Source organism: Mesoplodon bidens (assembly GCF_964165515.1).
Source record: "Mesoplodon bidens genome assembly, chromosome: 4".
NCBI classification, from domain to species: domain Eukaryota; kingdom Metazoa; phylum Chordata; class Mammalia; order Artiodactyla; family Ziphiidae; genus Mesoplodon; species Mesoplodon bidens.
Genome location: NC_138160.1, coordinates 103,675,823 through 103,692,260, shown reverse-complemented (window position 1 = coordinate 103,692,260; position 16,438 = coordinate 103,675,823). Strand labels below are relative to the sequence as shown.

Genomic DNA, 16,438 nt, shown 5'->3' with positions numbered 1-16,438 from the left:
AATCCATCCATGGTCTAGAGTGTACTAGTTGCTTCTTGAACAAAAGGAAGAGTTTTCTCTGGCCCTTCCAAGAGCTAATCTGCCTGTTTTATGGGTGGTAAACTGAGACCAGAGGGATGATCATGAACTTAATTGAAGGGCAGGAGACAAGCTGGACTAGATAAGGTCTAAGTTCCCTGTGAGCTTAAGATGCTATGGCTTGAGGGTATTAATAATTTCTTAGGTTTACGGGCCTGAACAGGGCCATCGTATGTACCTCAAGCTGAGATGGATTCGCTGCACGATAGTGCCTGCTGAGAAGTGCTAGTGGCACTTAAACTCAGGGGTTCAGACTGGTGCTGAGGGTGAGTGGGATCCTAACTGGAGTTACAAAGGTGAGTAGAAGGAACAGTGATAACTGTCTTACTTCCAAAGAGACTTAAACACCAAACGCTATCAAGAAATGACACCTAAGCCAGGGTTTTCATTTCACTGGCGGTCGATCAAGCATCCACACTCATCTTTGTAACTTCCATTTGGCTCCCAGGGCATGCAAATAGAATCAGGGGGAAGAAGAGGAAGAGGGAGAAGAGAAAAAGTGCCCTTGAACTCCTTCAGGACTTAACTGACAACAAACTGAATATTAAATGCACAAGAGCAAACAAGCCCTCTCAGTCCTTCAACCACATCTTTCAAGCTCTGTTTCTGAGAATAGAACATTCTAAGCTCAATTTGAGTGTCACTGTAAACTCCTCTCTATGCCAGATGATTTTACCCACATATTTATATCCAAAGTACAAACAACTTAAAATGTTTACACTGAGTAGTAATGGGAGTCATGTGTCAAATACAATGGGAGGAAAAAGAGCAAAGCTTTCCTCAGAACTAAAGCTTGAAGATATACAATATCTGTGGAAAATCTGGCTTACAAATTAGAATGCATTGTTTACCTATTCCATTTAATTATAGAGAACATGCATTTTTACCCTTTGCATACAACATCTAATGTCTCGTTTTTGGTTTGGTTTTGCTCTGCAGTGTAGCCCGAGGCTCTGGAAGTCTCATAGCTCCATATACAGAGTCTCAAGGCACATGGCCACACAGTTTCCTGTCATTTGTGGCCTCTACTTCCTTTAATCTCTCACTGCCAGGGAGAGGCAGTGAAGGATCCATCCACCACGTCCCAAAGCAGAAGAACAAAGGCAGTGAAGAGAGCCTTCCTCTGTGGTTCAGAGGGCCTCCACATGTCAGCTTTCCTATTTGAATACTGTAAAGACCAAGAAAACTACAGGAGACCAGATGGACTCTGGGCATCTTTCTACTGGGAGAGAGTCCTGTGAACTGATCGCTAAGTACAAGCCTGTGGTGACAGCTTCTCCTCAGCTTCTAGTTACTAGTCATTCAGGCACAACCAACCAGAAAAGCTCTGTAGAGGACATAGCATAAGGCTTCACACAGTCCACAGCTGCCCACCCAAAGAAAGTCTACCAAGGGTTAATGCTGAAGGGGGCAACGAAGATAGCAATGGATGAGCACAGTCATGGCTGCCGACTTCTTTGATGCAACATGTCTTAGATAGATCATCGCGGTAAACTCAGAACTCCGAGGTGATGTCCAGCTCTTCATTTTTTGAGAGTCAAGATTCCCCACCCCTTCCTTCCTGGCCATGCTCACCTCAGTCAGTCTCATGCGTCAGCCCCTCAAGTGGACGCACGTGTCCTGGTGAACACAAGGCTCCCACAGCCCCCCAACCCTTCTCTTAGCACTTGCCTCATGCAGTGCTCTTTGGATTAATGATGACTACACTGAATATTCACCTGAGGCCACTAGCCCTTTTTGTTTTAAAACTCAGAGAAGCTGACACCACCTCACGCTTTCCTTTTGCTTTTTCTGTCACCTGGCAGACAGACTGCTTTGTCTTATCTTACTTAGGTAGTTCTCTTTGCTCCTCTTAGCTACAGAAAAGAGCATCCTCTGCTTTCTTTTAAAAACATACATTTTAATTTTCAAAGAAGTTGGCACTTCAACAGAAGTAATTTTTATATACTCGTTCTCAATTTGATTCCATAGGTGTACCAGCCAGGCCCAGTGAAAATGCAGTTTCTCTCATTATCTCCCCAACACTCAACACCTAAAGGCTGGGAATGCTATGAAGAAGCAGCAAATCTTGGAGGGGAAAACAGAAAACAGAAAGTAATTTGTAGGGCTGAACAAAAAAACAAACAGACCCCTCTGCATCCGTTTTTACTTTTATACTAATTTTTCACTTCCCGAATCCATATAACCAATTTTAAATAGAACTTAACTAAAGCTAAAAGAACCAACCAACAACATATTTATAATTTCAAACTTTCTTGTCACTCAGAATGTTTGGTTGCTTGATATATTCTGTATCTTAACCATAAGTTGTGAGAAAAAAATATTGAGATATATGACTCTTTAAGCTACATTAATTGAGGATCTAAACACATCTTACCTGTAAATATGTTTCCAAACCTTGTCGTCGTTGTTCCAAGACTTTTGGGACCCAGTTACGAACATGTTTGGAAGGGATTTCTGGAGTTTTAATACATTTCTTAAGCTATAAAGACAGAAAAAAAACATAGAAAATGTGTTTTAATTTTAATGACATTATTTGAGGGAAAAGCCAATAAAAGGAAGTGAACCACTGCTATCTCCAATAAAAAGATAGAGGAAAATATATATACACTGAAATTTCATCAAAAATTCTTTCTTGGGCTTCCCTGGTGGTGCAGTGGTTGACAGTCTGCCTGCCGAGGCAGGGGACACGGGTTCGTGCCCCGGTCCGGGAAGATCCCACATGCCATGGAGCGGCTGGGCCCGTGAGCCATGGCCGCTGGGCCTGCGCGTCCGGAGCCTATGCTCCACAACGGGAGAGGCCACAACAGTGAGAGGCCCGCGTACCGCAAAAAAAAAAAAAAATCTTTCTTTAGCTGTCCTAAATGTTCAGGTTTCAGGACAAGAGTTCTGTGTTTTGGTAGTTGTTGTTATTGTTATACGTCATCTGGCATTTCAGATGGGAACTATTTTTCCTGAAGAATTAAGAGTTCAGTAAATGAATTATAAAGGAAGTATAGAAGTTTATAATTTCCAAAATCAATTAATACAACAAAATTTTAGTTGGAAGAAGTACTTTTCTGATGAAAAGTCTTTCTACATATTTTTCACATAAAAAAGGAAAACAGAATGCAATTGTTTATAACCATCATCCCTGGAAATGCCATATGAACTAGACCACATCATATGGAGAGTTTCTTAAAAGTTCTATTAAAAAAAGTTCTATTAAAAAAAAAGTTCTAAAAAGAAAAGACTGATCCTTCCAAAATTCCTAAGCATTAGGTCTAAATTTTGTTCATGAAAACTGAGTGACGGTTCTCAGCTAAGCCTTTCTGGGCAGCAGTCTTAAGGGACTATATAGATAAAGGAAAATTCTATCGGACGTTGAGTTAGAGCTGCCTGTCACAGGTGCATCCTACCTACCACATCCGCATCCTAAATCTGTGAATATTACCTTACAGGGCCAAGTACTTTATATATCTGATTAAATTAAGTGTCTAACAACGGAGAGATTACCCTAGATTATCCAGGTGGGCTCAATGTAATCGTAAGGATCCTGATTTATCAGGGGGAGGCACGAGGACCAGGGTCAGGAAGAGACTGGAAGATGCTACATGACTGGCTTAGGTGATGGAGGAAGGGTCATGAGCCCCGCTGACCTATGGAAGCTGGAAAAGGGAAAGGAATGAATTGTCTCCTATAGCCCATTGATACCTTAACTTTAGCCCAGTGAAACTGAATTTGGATTTCTGACCTTGAGAGGTATAAGATAATAAATTTTTGTTGTTTTAAGCCACTAAGTTTATGCTAAATTGTTACAGTGGCAACACAGACGAAGCTAACATACTGCCTCTAAAATGGAAAGACTTTTAATGCTCTGAGTAAAAAGTTGGAAAACTTAACTGAGACTGCTCCTTTACTACACATGCAAAGAAATGGCATAATGACCTATAAGAAAATGTACACAGCTAAACCCCAGCATCTAAAACTGTAATAAAATAAGTTCTCATACATAAGTATATCTTCATTAATCATTGTAAGCTGAAATTTGTTGCACACTATGAAAAAGGGGTCTTTGTGCATTTCAAAGATGAGCACTTGTCTCAAGACATTAGGCTGAGCCCATGCTTGCCTTCTTCCTCCATACCCAAAGCGCCACTAACAGAACACTATGAAAGTATTAGCTGCAAGCCCAAATCTATCCTCCTTGTCTTCCTCATCAAACTCCTAAATTATTGGAAACAATACTGCATTCAGCTAAATTCAGCTTAAAAAGCTAAATTTCCCACACCCCCTTGCAGAGAGTGGAGGCCAAAGGTAATCAGAAATCACTGAGAAAAGTGTTCCATAAAATCTCTTTTAAAGTGGAACAGACTCAGCTAGCTGGTACCTTCTATACTACTCCCCTTTCACCCCTTCCTGCCTAGAATGCAACTATGATGGCTGGAGCTGCTGTGACCGTTTGCCACCATGAGGCAACTCTTAGGATGGAAGACAGGTGTCCAGATGACCAAGCAGAAAAAAGGAGTCGGTGCCTGCACACTGCCTGGAGCTGCCACAACACCCCAGACTGCCCGCCTCCAGACTTGCTTTTTAAGAGGAAAAAAATAGCCCCCCTTACTCTTTTTGGAAGGTTACTGGTATTTGGACTTCCTGTTTCATATACCTGAATTCAGTCCTGGTAGATATTAAAAAAAGAAAAAGGCCAAAGGGAATAGGCCTCAGAACAACACAGAGAACAGGACAGGGAGGAAGGCGCTATCCAAGCAAGAGATTAATAGCTTTCTAAAAGACAGAAAGCAGGAGCACGATCTAAAGAAAACACTGGAGCAGAGGAAGTCCCATCCCAGACCTCCTCAGGAAGGGACTACAAAGGATCTGGACATCAATCTTCTCAGCAGCCTGAGAGGCTCTGTGCTCAGGACTGGCGTAAGAGGAGGGAATGAGAAGAGGGATCAGTCTATGCCCTAGCCTGTGCCAAAGACCACAGAGATGACTAGCAGCCCAGTGTCATCCCTAAGCATGCACACCCTCACCCAGTAAAAAAGGGTCAGTGTTCCTAAAGAAACTGAATGAAGTGTTTGGGTTGAAGAAGGATATTTGCCATTCTAGTCATTCTGGTTTTCATGGGGTGCCCAGCCTAATATCTGTCTCTCTACCCTCATTCCCTATAATGAAGCCCTTAAGTTGACACACCCTACAGAGGGACCAGACTTATGTACCCAAAGCAGAGGAACCAGTGACAAATACCCAGGATAACTGGATGGGCAATCAAAGATCACTTTCATAGGAAAGGCAGCACTATGAAAGAGAAAGGACAAGAAAAACAAATGGAACAATTAATCCTAAAGGAAACAGAGAAATCAAATAACAGAAGAGATCTTTAATATCTGCAGGGAGATTTGAGAAGATATTGCTTCTATAAAACAAGAACAGATTTAAAAAAAAACCAAGAACAGGTTGTTATGAAAAAGAAACCATCAGAGAAGAAGAAAGAGATTACAGAAATTAAAAAAACATGACAGAGAAATAAGGTAAAAGAGGTAGGGCTTCCCTGGTGGCGCAGTGGTTGAGAGTCCGCCTGCTGATGCAGGGGACACGGGTTCGTGCCCCGGTCCAGGAAGATCCCACATGCCGCGAAGCGGCTGGGCCTGTGAGCCATGGCCGCTGAGCCTGCGCGTCCGGAGCCTGTGCTCTGCAACGGCAGAGGCCACAACAGTGAGAGGCCCGCGTACCGGGGAAAAAAAAAAAAAAAAAAAGAGGTAGAATATAAAATGCTGGAAGTCTCTCAAAGTGTAGAATAAACAAAATGAGAGAAAGGGTAGGTGAAAAGATAAAACACATATAGGATTAATTTAGGAGATTTAATATGAAAGTAATAAGCCTTTCATAAAGAATAGAAGACATCTTCAAAGAAAAGCAATTTTTATAGGACCTAATATATGTCTTCAGATTAAGGACCTACTGAGTACCAGCATAATGTACAAAAAAGGATCCACATTTACTGACATTTATCTGTTGAGATTTCAGAATATTAAGGACAGAGAGAAGACAGAGGGAAAAACATTAGCTGGCAAACAAAGGAAGCAGAACTGCATTGGCAACTGACTTGTCACCAGCAACAATGGATGCTAGAAGATCAGTGCTCCAAAGATCCAATTTGACGTGGATTTTTATAACCAGAATATCATCAATTAAGTGTGAGAGAAAGTTTACCTCCCATGCCTTCTTTTACCCAAATTTGAGCATGTAATTCCGGAAAACTGAGAAATTAAACCAAGGAAGAGGGAAAATAGGATCAGGACTCATAGCTCTACCCCATCGGCATGGGGAAGGGAAACCCAAGGGCAGCTGAGCACAGCAGGCCTAGAGAACTATCAGTCTAGGTTAAAACAAAAACCTCCAGGAAGAAGGTGGATTCCATGTAGCAGATAGTATGGAGAAGATGGATAAATTTAGGATTTGTTAAAGTACATTATTCTTTTGTTTATCAGAAAAAATAAGTTCTAGGGTAAAGAAAGAGCCCCTGAGGAAGGTCACGGAACAGAAGACACCAAGCTCCTCCTATGTGTTAGGGACACTCCTGCCTTCATGGGGCTTGCATACCGGGAAATGGATGAAAAAATAATAAACATGTTAATAAAACAGGGTGAGGGCAGAGAGTAACAGATTGGGGTGTGCGCTGGGGGGCAGCTGGGGAAATGACTGTGTGAGGTGAGAATGTCTCAGGAAGCACCTGAATCATGCTGGGAGGGAGCCAGGGTTAGGAGCTGGAGAAGGGACACTGCAGCAGAGGCAGCAATGGAAAGGGAGGGCCGAGCCTGGTGTTCCAAACTCAGCAAGGAGGAGACGGTTCAGAGAGGTGCAGCATCAGACACTGTAGGGCCTTGCAGGCCGCAGAGGGAATATGCTTATCATTTTACATGGGAAGCAAATTGAATGTCTTAAGCAAGGGAATGATCTGATAAAATTTTTACTTTAAAGAGCTCGTGCTAGATTCTATGAACAAGATGGACTGTAAGGGGGTGGAATCAAAGCAAGGAGACCAGTCAGCAGCTCCTGTAGGAGTCCAGGCAAAAGATGACGGTGACGTGGACTACGGTCGTGGCAGTGGAGGTGGGGAGAAGCAGAAGGCTGCAGAGTAAGTGAAAAGTGGAGGTGATCAGAATGACTCCAAGACTTTGACTGTTGTAGGTCTCTGACCTCAGCTGGCAGCGCCCTGTTTATGAAAGGTGGTAGAATGCCAGGTTTAGACTAGGTGGCAGAGAACACTATTTATCTCCCCAAATCCACCGTCCCTCTCTTCTGTAGAAGAGAACTCCTAATTTTGAGCTGACCGCCCAGAATAAAGAACACATCTCCCAATCTCCCTGGAAGCTATGTGTGGCCATATGACTGAATTCTGGACAAAGGCAAGTAAACAGACATGTCTATGCAACTTTCAGGAAGTGTTCTTAAAGGGAAGGACTGTTCCTTCTTTCCTTTCCTCCTTCCTGCTGGCTGACTTGCCCATGTAACGGCTAGACCTGGAGCAGTCACCTTCCACCATGAGATGGAAGCCTTGTGTTGAGAAGAGGGAAACCACAAGAGGAAAGCCTGGGTCCCTGAGGCCCATGAAACTGCCACAGCGGCCTTAGATATTTATGTGAGAGAGAAATAAAGGTGTATCTCACTGTTAAGGTCACGATTATTTTAGTTCTAGCGTCACCTGCAGCAAAATTGAATACCACAGTGGGGATATGGCTGGTACTGCAAGCTGCCTATCCAATATTCACTCCCTCCTTCTTCTTGTAAAATAAAACAAAACAAAACAAGCAAAAAAAAAAAAAAACCACCAGTGTCATTCAGAGGGCCAATATGCTAAGCAAAAAAATCTTGATTTCTGGGCTTCCCTGGTGGCACAGTGGTTGAGAATCTGCCTGCTAATGCAGGGAACACGGGTTCGAGCCCTGGTCTGGGAGGATCCCACATGCCACGGAGCAACTAGGCCTGTGAGCCCCAACTACTGAGCCTGCACGCGTCTGGAACCTGTGCTCCACAAAAAGAGAGGCCGCGATAGTGAGAGGTCCACGCACCGCGATGAAGAGTGGCCCCCGCTTGCCACAACGAGAGAAAGCCCTCGCACAGAAACAAAGACCCAACACAGCAAAAATAAATAAATAAATTAATAAACTCCTACCCCCAACATCTTCTTAAAAAAAAAAAAATCTTGATTTCCCAGGTTCCTTTATAATGTGACAGAGTTGTTAATGAAATGTAGTTTAAGTCCACTGGGTGGGTTCCTGTTTTCCTGAAAAAGAGAAACTGGCTCTTCTTTCTGCCAGAAATGTGGAAACAATGCCTGGAGGGACAGCAGCTATGTTGTAACCAGAGGGTGAAAGTCACATGCTAAAGTAAAGATGGTGAAGCAGAAAGATAAAAGGAGCTTGGAACATAGATACTACAGAATCGATACATCAACTTGGACTGCCTGCTTTTAGTTTTCTTTGAATGTGAAAATTATTAATCTCTCACTTGTTTAAGGGACCTAGTCAAGTTTCTATTATATCCAACCAAAGATAATCCTGACACAAAGGAATCAATTGTTCCGTTTTGGTGATTTCAAGTCAGAGATGCCCAACAGGCATCCAAGTGGAGATAATTTGCAGGCAGTTGTATATGAGTCTGTAAACTGGGAGTGAGAATATCCAAGTGGTATTGAGAGCCACGGAAGTAGATGCCACGACATTGGGAGTTCGGTACAGATGGAGGAAAAGGTCTGTGAGGGGCAGAATCCTGAGAAGCTCTCAAGATGCTGCCTCGTGGTGCGCATGCCTACAAAATTCCTTCCCTTGGGTCTGGATAGGACCTGTGAATGTGGTGAGATGGTCACTCCTTTGATTGGGTTACATTACACAACGAGACAGGCAATCCCTTGATCAGGTCCCACTTTATGAAACCCAGTCCCGGCAGACTGCTGGCTTTGAAGAAGTGAGCTGTGTGTTATGACAAAGCCACATGGCTAGGACCTGACGGTGGCCTAGAGGAGGGGAGAACCACCTCTGGCTAACCGTCACCAAGAAAACAATGGACCTCAGTCCTATGACTGCAAGGAACTGAATTCTACCCAGATGAGGACATGACAACGTGAAGAGGACCCCGAGCCTCAGATGAGATCACAGTCTTGGCAACACCTCACTTCAGCCTGATGAGACTCTGAGCACAGAAGCCAGCTAACCTGTACCCTGACTCCTGACCCACGGGGACACTGAGGTAACACATTTGTGTGGTAAAAGCTGCTAAATTTGTGGCAATCTGTTACCCTGCAGGAGAAAACTAATACAAAGTCCACGGTCTGGAACATCCAACTCTGAGGGGCAGGGAAGAGAGCCAGGGCAAACAGTGAGGAGGCGGTGAAATGGTAAGTTGAGTCAGGGAAGTGTTTCTAGAAGGGGCATGATCAGACTGTGCAGAGCGATACTGCAAAGTCAAAGACACTGGGTAAAGAAGAGCGGGAAGCGGGAAGGCAGAGGCTCCTCTTCCCAGGAATTATACTGAGAGAGGAGAGCCAGGGGGTGAACATGGGAGGGAAGCATGGGGTCAAAGGTGAGTTCTATTTCGTTCAATGGGAAATACTATAATATATTAATTTATTGATGAGACTGATTCAGTATTGGGGGAGGGGAGAGAGAGAGAGAGGAGTAATTTATGATTATCTGTAAGGGAATAAATACATATCTCATCTCCACACTATTTGAGGTATTTCTCAAACAAGAACAAAGCCAGAAAATGCTAATTACTTGGAGGTAAAAAGCTTATTAAGTTTCACTTTAAACAAAAAGAAACTTCTTTAACACTACTGAACCACAACATTTCTTACATTTCAGAATAGAAAATCAACTCCATTATCTGTCCTTCTCTCCTTCTTATAAAAAATCTTGAAGATATAGTACTGAAAAGATTTTTCCTTTTTATTTATGTCAGGAGTACTGAGGAAGCCGATCATCATAGCTGCTGGGCTCGGTGACAGCGTTTGTAGGTGAGTAATGAAGGGCTCTAGATGAGGAGAGACAAACCCAAGACAATATGTGTCCAGGAGGGCTCAGCTGCTTACAAGATAAATACCCCTCTGCCACTCCATCCGATGATTAACTGCGCCCAGGCTGCGTCCAGCCAAACGGCCTTTCTGATCCCCACAGATAGTGACCAGATTCCACGATACCACAAACACAATCCCCTCTGCCTGGCATGACCACTCCCTTCCCTTCTGATACTGTTAGAGGAGCTGACACAGAACTCACTCCGTAAAGGCCTGCTGCATATACGTTGGTGATAGCAACCATTTTCCACCGAAAGGAACAGAAATACTTTTCCCAAGCACGTGAATAAAAAGATGGAAAAGGGAAAAAAGGTTAAGGAAAGATGTGGGGGACATGGGGGAAGCATTCAATATTTTACCCCATGTTGTCACCCTACCTCCTCAGGGCTCCCTTTAGAGTCACTTCACGAGGTGCCATACCCCTGGTTTAGCCCCATACGGCAGTTTTTTGGTTTTTCTGAAATGTGGACTTCGTTAAATTAAACATGAGAATGCAATATTCTACTCAAGCCAAAGTCAAAGAACTCATTCATTTAGGAATGAACCAGCACCATATTTCCCTGAAACTTTTGTGAATAAAAGGCTGGGCTGGAACTGACAGCTGGGAAGGCAATGCAAACTGGGCTCAGTGGTCTGCCATGCAGGGAAGGCTTTCCTCTCCACACAGGGGACTGGGGCCTCGGAAGGGGAGATGCTTTCCAGGACCCCTATTGACAGTGCAAGTTACCTGGCTGTAGCGGGGCACAGCCTGTGGTGCAGCACAGGGGGTCACAGAGAAAGATCTTACCCTGTCACAGCCTGGGCCTGAGCTGTGAGGAGAGCACCCTATAACTTTATTATTTTTTTTTGAAGATACTCTGCTGAGAGTGACCAGAGAAGAACAGGGTGGGGATCTGTTCTGGTTTCACTGTGGTGGTGGTGTTTTCCCACCCTGTACTGGCAGAGCTACGAAACAGGGGCAAGTGTAACCTGGGGTTAGACTCACAGTGAACTAAACTCCCACAATAGTAACTGTTCTTGCTGACCAAAGCATTTCTCCAGCAATTCATAAAAATGCATAATGTTCTCCAAATATCCCATTTGCCAAATACTTATTTAACGCCTAATAAGTACCCAACACTAACAGACAGTGAGGAAGGTACAAAAAATAAGACATGGTCCCTACTTTTATTTATTTATCTCCTTCTAGTTTTATTGAGATATAAGTGACATACAGCACTGCATAAGTTTAAGGTGTACAGCATAGCGATTTTACTTACATACAACACGAAATGACTGCCACAGCAAGTTTAGTGAATATCCATTGTCTCATCTACAGATATAAAATTGAAGAAAAAGAAAAAAATCTTTTTCCTTGTGATGAGAACTCTTAGGATTTACTCTCTTAACTTTCATATATAATGTATGGCAGTGTTGATTATATTTATCATGTTGTACATTACATCCCTAGTACTTATTTATCTTATAACTGTAAGTTTGTGCCTTTAACTGCCTTTATTCAATTCCACCTCCCTCTACCCCCCGACTCTGGTAACCACAAATTTGATCTCTTTTTCTACGAGTTTGTTTGTTTTTGAAGTGTAATTGACCCACAACACTATGTTAGTTCCTGGCAGTGACTTGGTATTTCTATACAATACAAAATGATCACCAGGATAAGTCTAGTTAAGGACATGGTCCCTAGTTTTTTAAAATATATCTTCTAGTTAGACAAAGCTTAGGGATAACTAAGTTTTAATTATCTCAGACATTTTAAATTTAAGTAGAAACCTCCTAAATGGAAAAGGAGTTCCAAGAACAAAGAGATGAAGGAATAAAAGAAACTCACCTGAAAGAAGAACCTGAAACGTTTTAGTTTTGTTTGAATAGATGAGAACACAGAGGGAAGGACATTCAGCATGGCAAAGACAGAGAGGCAGTGATTTTCATATACTGGGGTGACAGGGAAGACTGGCTTGGCTGCCAGTAACTTTTTCTTAGGAGAAGCAGTGAGAAATAAGGCTGGCCAGTAAAGGGGTTTGTGGTAGACAAAATCATGGTCCTCCCAAAGATGTCAACATCGTAATCCTTGGAACCTGTGAACACATTGCCTTACAGGTGTGATTAAATCAAGTATCTCGAGATGGGAAGATTATCCTGGATTATCCAGGTAGGCCCGATGTAATCTCAAGGGGGAGGCAGAGGTGACCAAGTCAGAGAGAGGAGATGTGATGACAGGAGATGTGACGATAGAAAGAGAAGTTGGAGTGACGTGGTTGCTGACTCTGAAGACAAAAGAAGGCAATGAGCCAAGAAAGGTGGCAGCCTCCAGAAGCTGGAAAAGGAAAGCGATTCTCTCCTAAAGCCCCCCAGAAGGAACATAGTCCTGCTGACACATTTAGAGTGAGATTACAAATGTGTGTTGTCTTAAGCCACTAAGTCTGTGATGATTTGTTACAACAGTAATAGAAAACTAATGCACAGTTTAAGAATATTGGTCTCAAAAGTCAATGTCCATGATTTGGTAGATAATACAGACACATTTCAAGGTTTTTGAGCAATAAAATGAAGATGAAAATAGTGCTCTAGGAAAATTGCCTGCAGCAGAGGATGAATAAGAAGACAACGATGAGAAACAGTTAAAGAAATACTTACATAAAGTAGCAAGACTCTGGATTGAGATGGTAGGAGTACAAAATGAAAAATTAAACGGTGCTTATTACAGAAGTTTGGAAGAATGAATCAACAGGACTTGCTGACACCCTGGAAGTGAAAGATAAGAGAAAGGTAGGAAAGACTTCCAAGGTTTCACACCTTGTGGCTTCAGTGTGTGATGCAGGGGGAGGTAGGGAGGGTTGTGTCTAAGAGATGCCTTTAAAAATAGAACGACACAATAGGAATTCTCAAACTTCAACAGGCATTAAGATCACCTGGAATGCTGGTTTAACATGCAGATTACTGGGCTCTCTCACAAAGATTCTGATTCAGCATGGCTGGTGGTGCCCAGGAATCTGCAATTTAATAAATACTGTTCGGATCCAGGTCACCCAAAGTTCACACTTCAAAAAGTACCAATCTAGAAAAACTAAAAGAAAGTGAAGTCAAATACTTCCAGAGCTCTGGAAGAAAAACTAATCTTACATATAGTCTGAAAGGGTGAAACTGACATATTAGAGACCATAAAAATGTAAAACTTTTGCAAATTAAAATAAATATCATAGCCAAAATTAAAAAGTCCATGGTGAAAAATAGTTTCATCAAGTGGCTAATATTTTATTAATAGGCCATGCAAACTAATGATCAAAAACAACAGAGACCCTAGCAGAAAAATGGGAAAGCACATAAAGAGAATTCCAAAAAGAGGGACTACAATCATAAACTTAAGAAATACCAATTAAAACAGCAAAAAGGCAACATATATTGCTTGCTAAATACATATCATTTGGGGGGGAGTAATATGCAAAGCTGGTGAGATACTTTCACGCTTGCTGGTTGCATTACAAATCTGCTATAACCATTTTGGAAAAAAGTAATTTGGTAATATATAACTGGAGCTGTAAAAATATCTATACTCTTTAACAGAGAATGCCTCTTTTGTAATCTAGCTTAAAGGAAACAGTCTTGAAAATGGAAAATAAATGTTATATGTAATGAAGGCTATCAATCATTAGAAGTTGACCATGCAATGCTCACAATTTCATTTAGTCTGGAAAATGGTCTTGTGAAGTTAGCACATTCACTGTTCCCATATTAAAACGGGGGAACCGGAGGCACAGAAAGATCACTCAACTTGCTCCACGGACTTAAGAGGTAAAGGCAGGCTCAGGAACATTCTGCTGCCAGAGCTTCCACACTTAACTTCTACACCATAATTATCACCACGAAGGAACCCCACTAGCACAGTAGCATTTGTTCCATTAAAAAGTGCAAGAAAAGAAGGAAAACAGCAATTGTATTAGCATAGCAGAAATATATGTTGGTAACAAGGAGTTATTTCTCCTGTCCCCAAACTATCTGCAAGATTTAGCTTTATAATCTAAAAAACTAAACTTACTTGAGGGGATGAAAATAAAGCATATAGGAAAAAAAAAAAAAACTCTTGAATTTTTCCAAAAATTAGAAAGGAATCCTAAGAAAAGTGTAGAGGATGAGAATATTGTTTTCATACTTTAATATCAAAAATTTATAAAAGTTTGGGAGAAGCAGTAATCATTAAGAACTTCAAACAACCAGATGAACTGTCAAATGGGTAATGGTTTTCGTTTCTGCCTCAAAATGAGCCTGACAATAAGCCAGGAGGCATTTTTGTGTGTTTGTGGTATATGGAGATGAGCCATGCAACTACTATTCTAAAGGTACAAAGTACTTATTAATAGTTCCTATATGATTTTAGAATTAACTTGGGGACATTGGCTAAAAACTTTAACAAGTGTAATGTAAAGTGTAAGAGAAATCAGGACACTGACGACAGAGCAAACGGCATTCACTGCAGAAATAACTGAATATTCAAAAAAATTAAACAGGAATAGATTTAACTTGAATTTAAAGGGGAGCTATTTCATGTAAAAACAGAACATTCAAAGCACATCACAAAATTCAAATACGGAAACTAGGGCACCAAAGTTCTAATAAAAGGATAAAGCTGTACAAGGTGGCAGCAGCCGGCGCTAAAGCTTGTGTATTCGGATTAATTTTGTTGCCCATTTCAATCCTCCTTAACACACTTTACAGTCAAGATTACAGATTTATGTTTATTTTTACACCCTGCCATTATTTGTACTTAATTGTCTTTTATAATGTTACCTTTTCACCAAATCTAATACAATTATAAAATGGGACAAATAAAGGAGACTTCTAGCAGCCCCTTTCTGCTCTAAAACACACAAGATTTAGTGTCTGCCAACTAAAACTCTGCCCCACAATGTTATTTTTTTTCTCTAAGTCCCTGTAAGGATGTTTTAATGAGGCTGCCAAAAACATGCAAAATTGAGAGGTCTGAGAATTTCTACTCTCTTAATTCTAATAGACTTGATGATATAATTTTAAGAATAGCTAAAATTATTAACAGAATTGCAGAAGTTGAGAGAAGAGTCCTAGACAATCTAGAAATCTTTTTTGACTGTGAGAATCTAAGAACTGCCTATAATCACTGGGGAAACGGTCCTCTTCTGCAGAAGAAAATAAATCGTATTAGAGAAGAGAGCAGAGTGAGTCACCCTCCACTCGTAAGAAGCATGGGCAGCCTCTTGCTCAGGGCGGGCCTAATTGGCAGTCACCCAGCTGTGCCTCGTGTGGAGTTGGTCCCCAAGTATCTGGTGGGGACAGCTGGGCTGTGTCGGGGTAATGGAGACCTGGCAGGATAGGAAGGAGGCTTGCATGTGACAGGCTGCCTGGTCCAGACTCTGGCGTCAGAGGCTGGGGAGGGGAGGAGTTGTGGTTTTAATCCCATTGTACAGACTTATTTCGTGAGGTACCCAGCAGAAATCTCCGTAGAATCTGTTTCCTCGATAAATAAGTGAACAAAGCCAGAAATTCTTGAGAAGGACGTGAGACGCAGACTCCACGTTTGTTTCTCTTTGAGGCCCCGGGTTGAGGGGTAGGGCTTTTGTAAAGTCAGCTGGCACCACCCAGCCTAAATCTGTATTTCACCTGTGTTGCTTCTTTTGGAAGTAAACCTGGATGTAACACAATTTTAACTGGAGAATTCAAGGTAAATCACCCCTTGCCATCCTAATGGAAAAGCGTACAGATAACTGACAGCTCCTCTTTAAAAGAAAACAGAGGGAAAGAGGCTCACTCACTTCTCAATATAACCTGTGAAAGTTTTTCCTCAATGCTCTATTCCCTGACTACCAAAAAGTAAGAAATTTTAGTTTCAGCTACAGAGCTTTTAATACAGCGTAAGCATACCATCACATCATTTACGCACTGACGTTTTCCAGAAAATTAAGCGGTCCTCAAGGAAGTTAAAAGAACAGATTCTTTCTGAACATACTTACTCAGTATCTGTCCACTAACTTCTTACCTAACAAAGTAACAAAAGGGAAGAAACTGAACTGTGCCATACATTTTATATATGTGTGTGTATAAATATATATATTCATATATAGGGAGTATATATATATATATATATACATATACATTACATATACACAGATATGACTATATATGTATACAAAAGAAAACATGGTAAAACTGCATGAATTCATATGTGGTGATTTTCTGGGCAATTTCATGAGGTATTTCTAGTTATTAAGGTAATTTCGTCACCTCAATACTAATTTATAACCTCCAAAACGTTAAATTTTGGTAGAAAATAAAAAT

At 41.6% G+C, this 16,438-nt stretch overlaps 1 protein-coding gene across 3 annotated transcripts in view; it reads right to left on the bottom strand.

Annotated features, from left to right (window-relative positions):
- The window catches only part of SNX24 (sorting nexin 24), a 170,665-nt gene that overhangs the window by 66,218 nt on the left and 88,009 nt on the right, over nucleotides 1-16,438 (bottom strand). For all 3 annotated transcript variants that reach the window (XM_081231565.1, XM_081231564.1, XM_081231566.1), the window contains one exon: nucleotides 2,456-2,560. In XM_081231565.1, coding sequence (XP_081087691.1) covers nucleotides 2,456-2,560 — 105 coding nt within the window. The remainder of the gene's footprint in view (nucleotides 1-2,455; nucleotides 2,561-16,438) is intronic.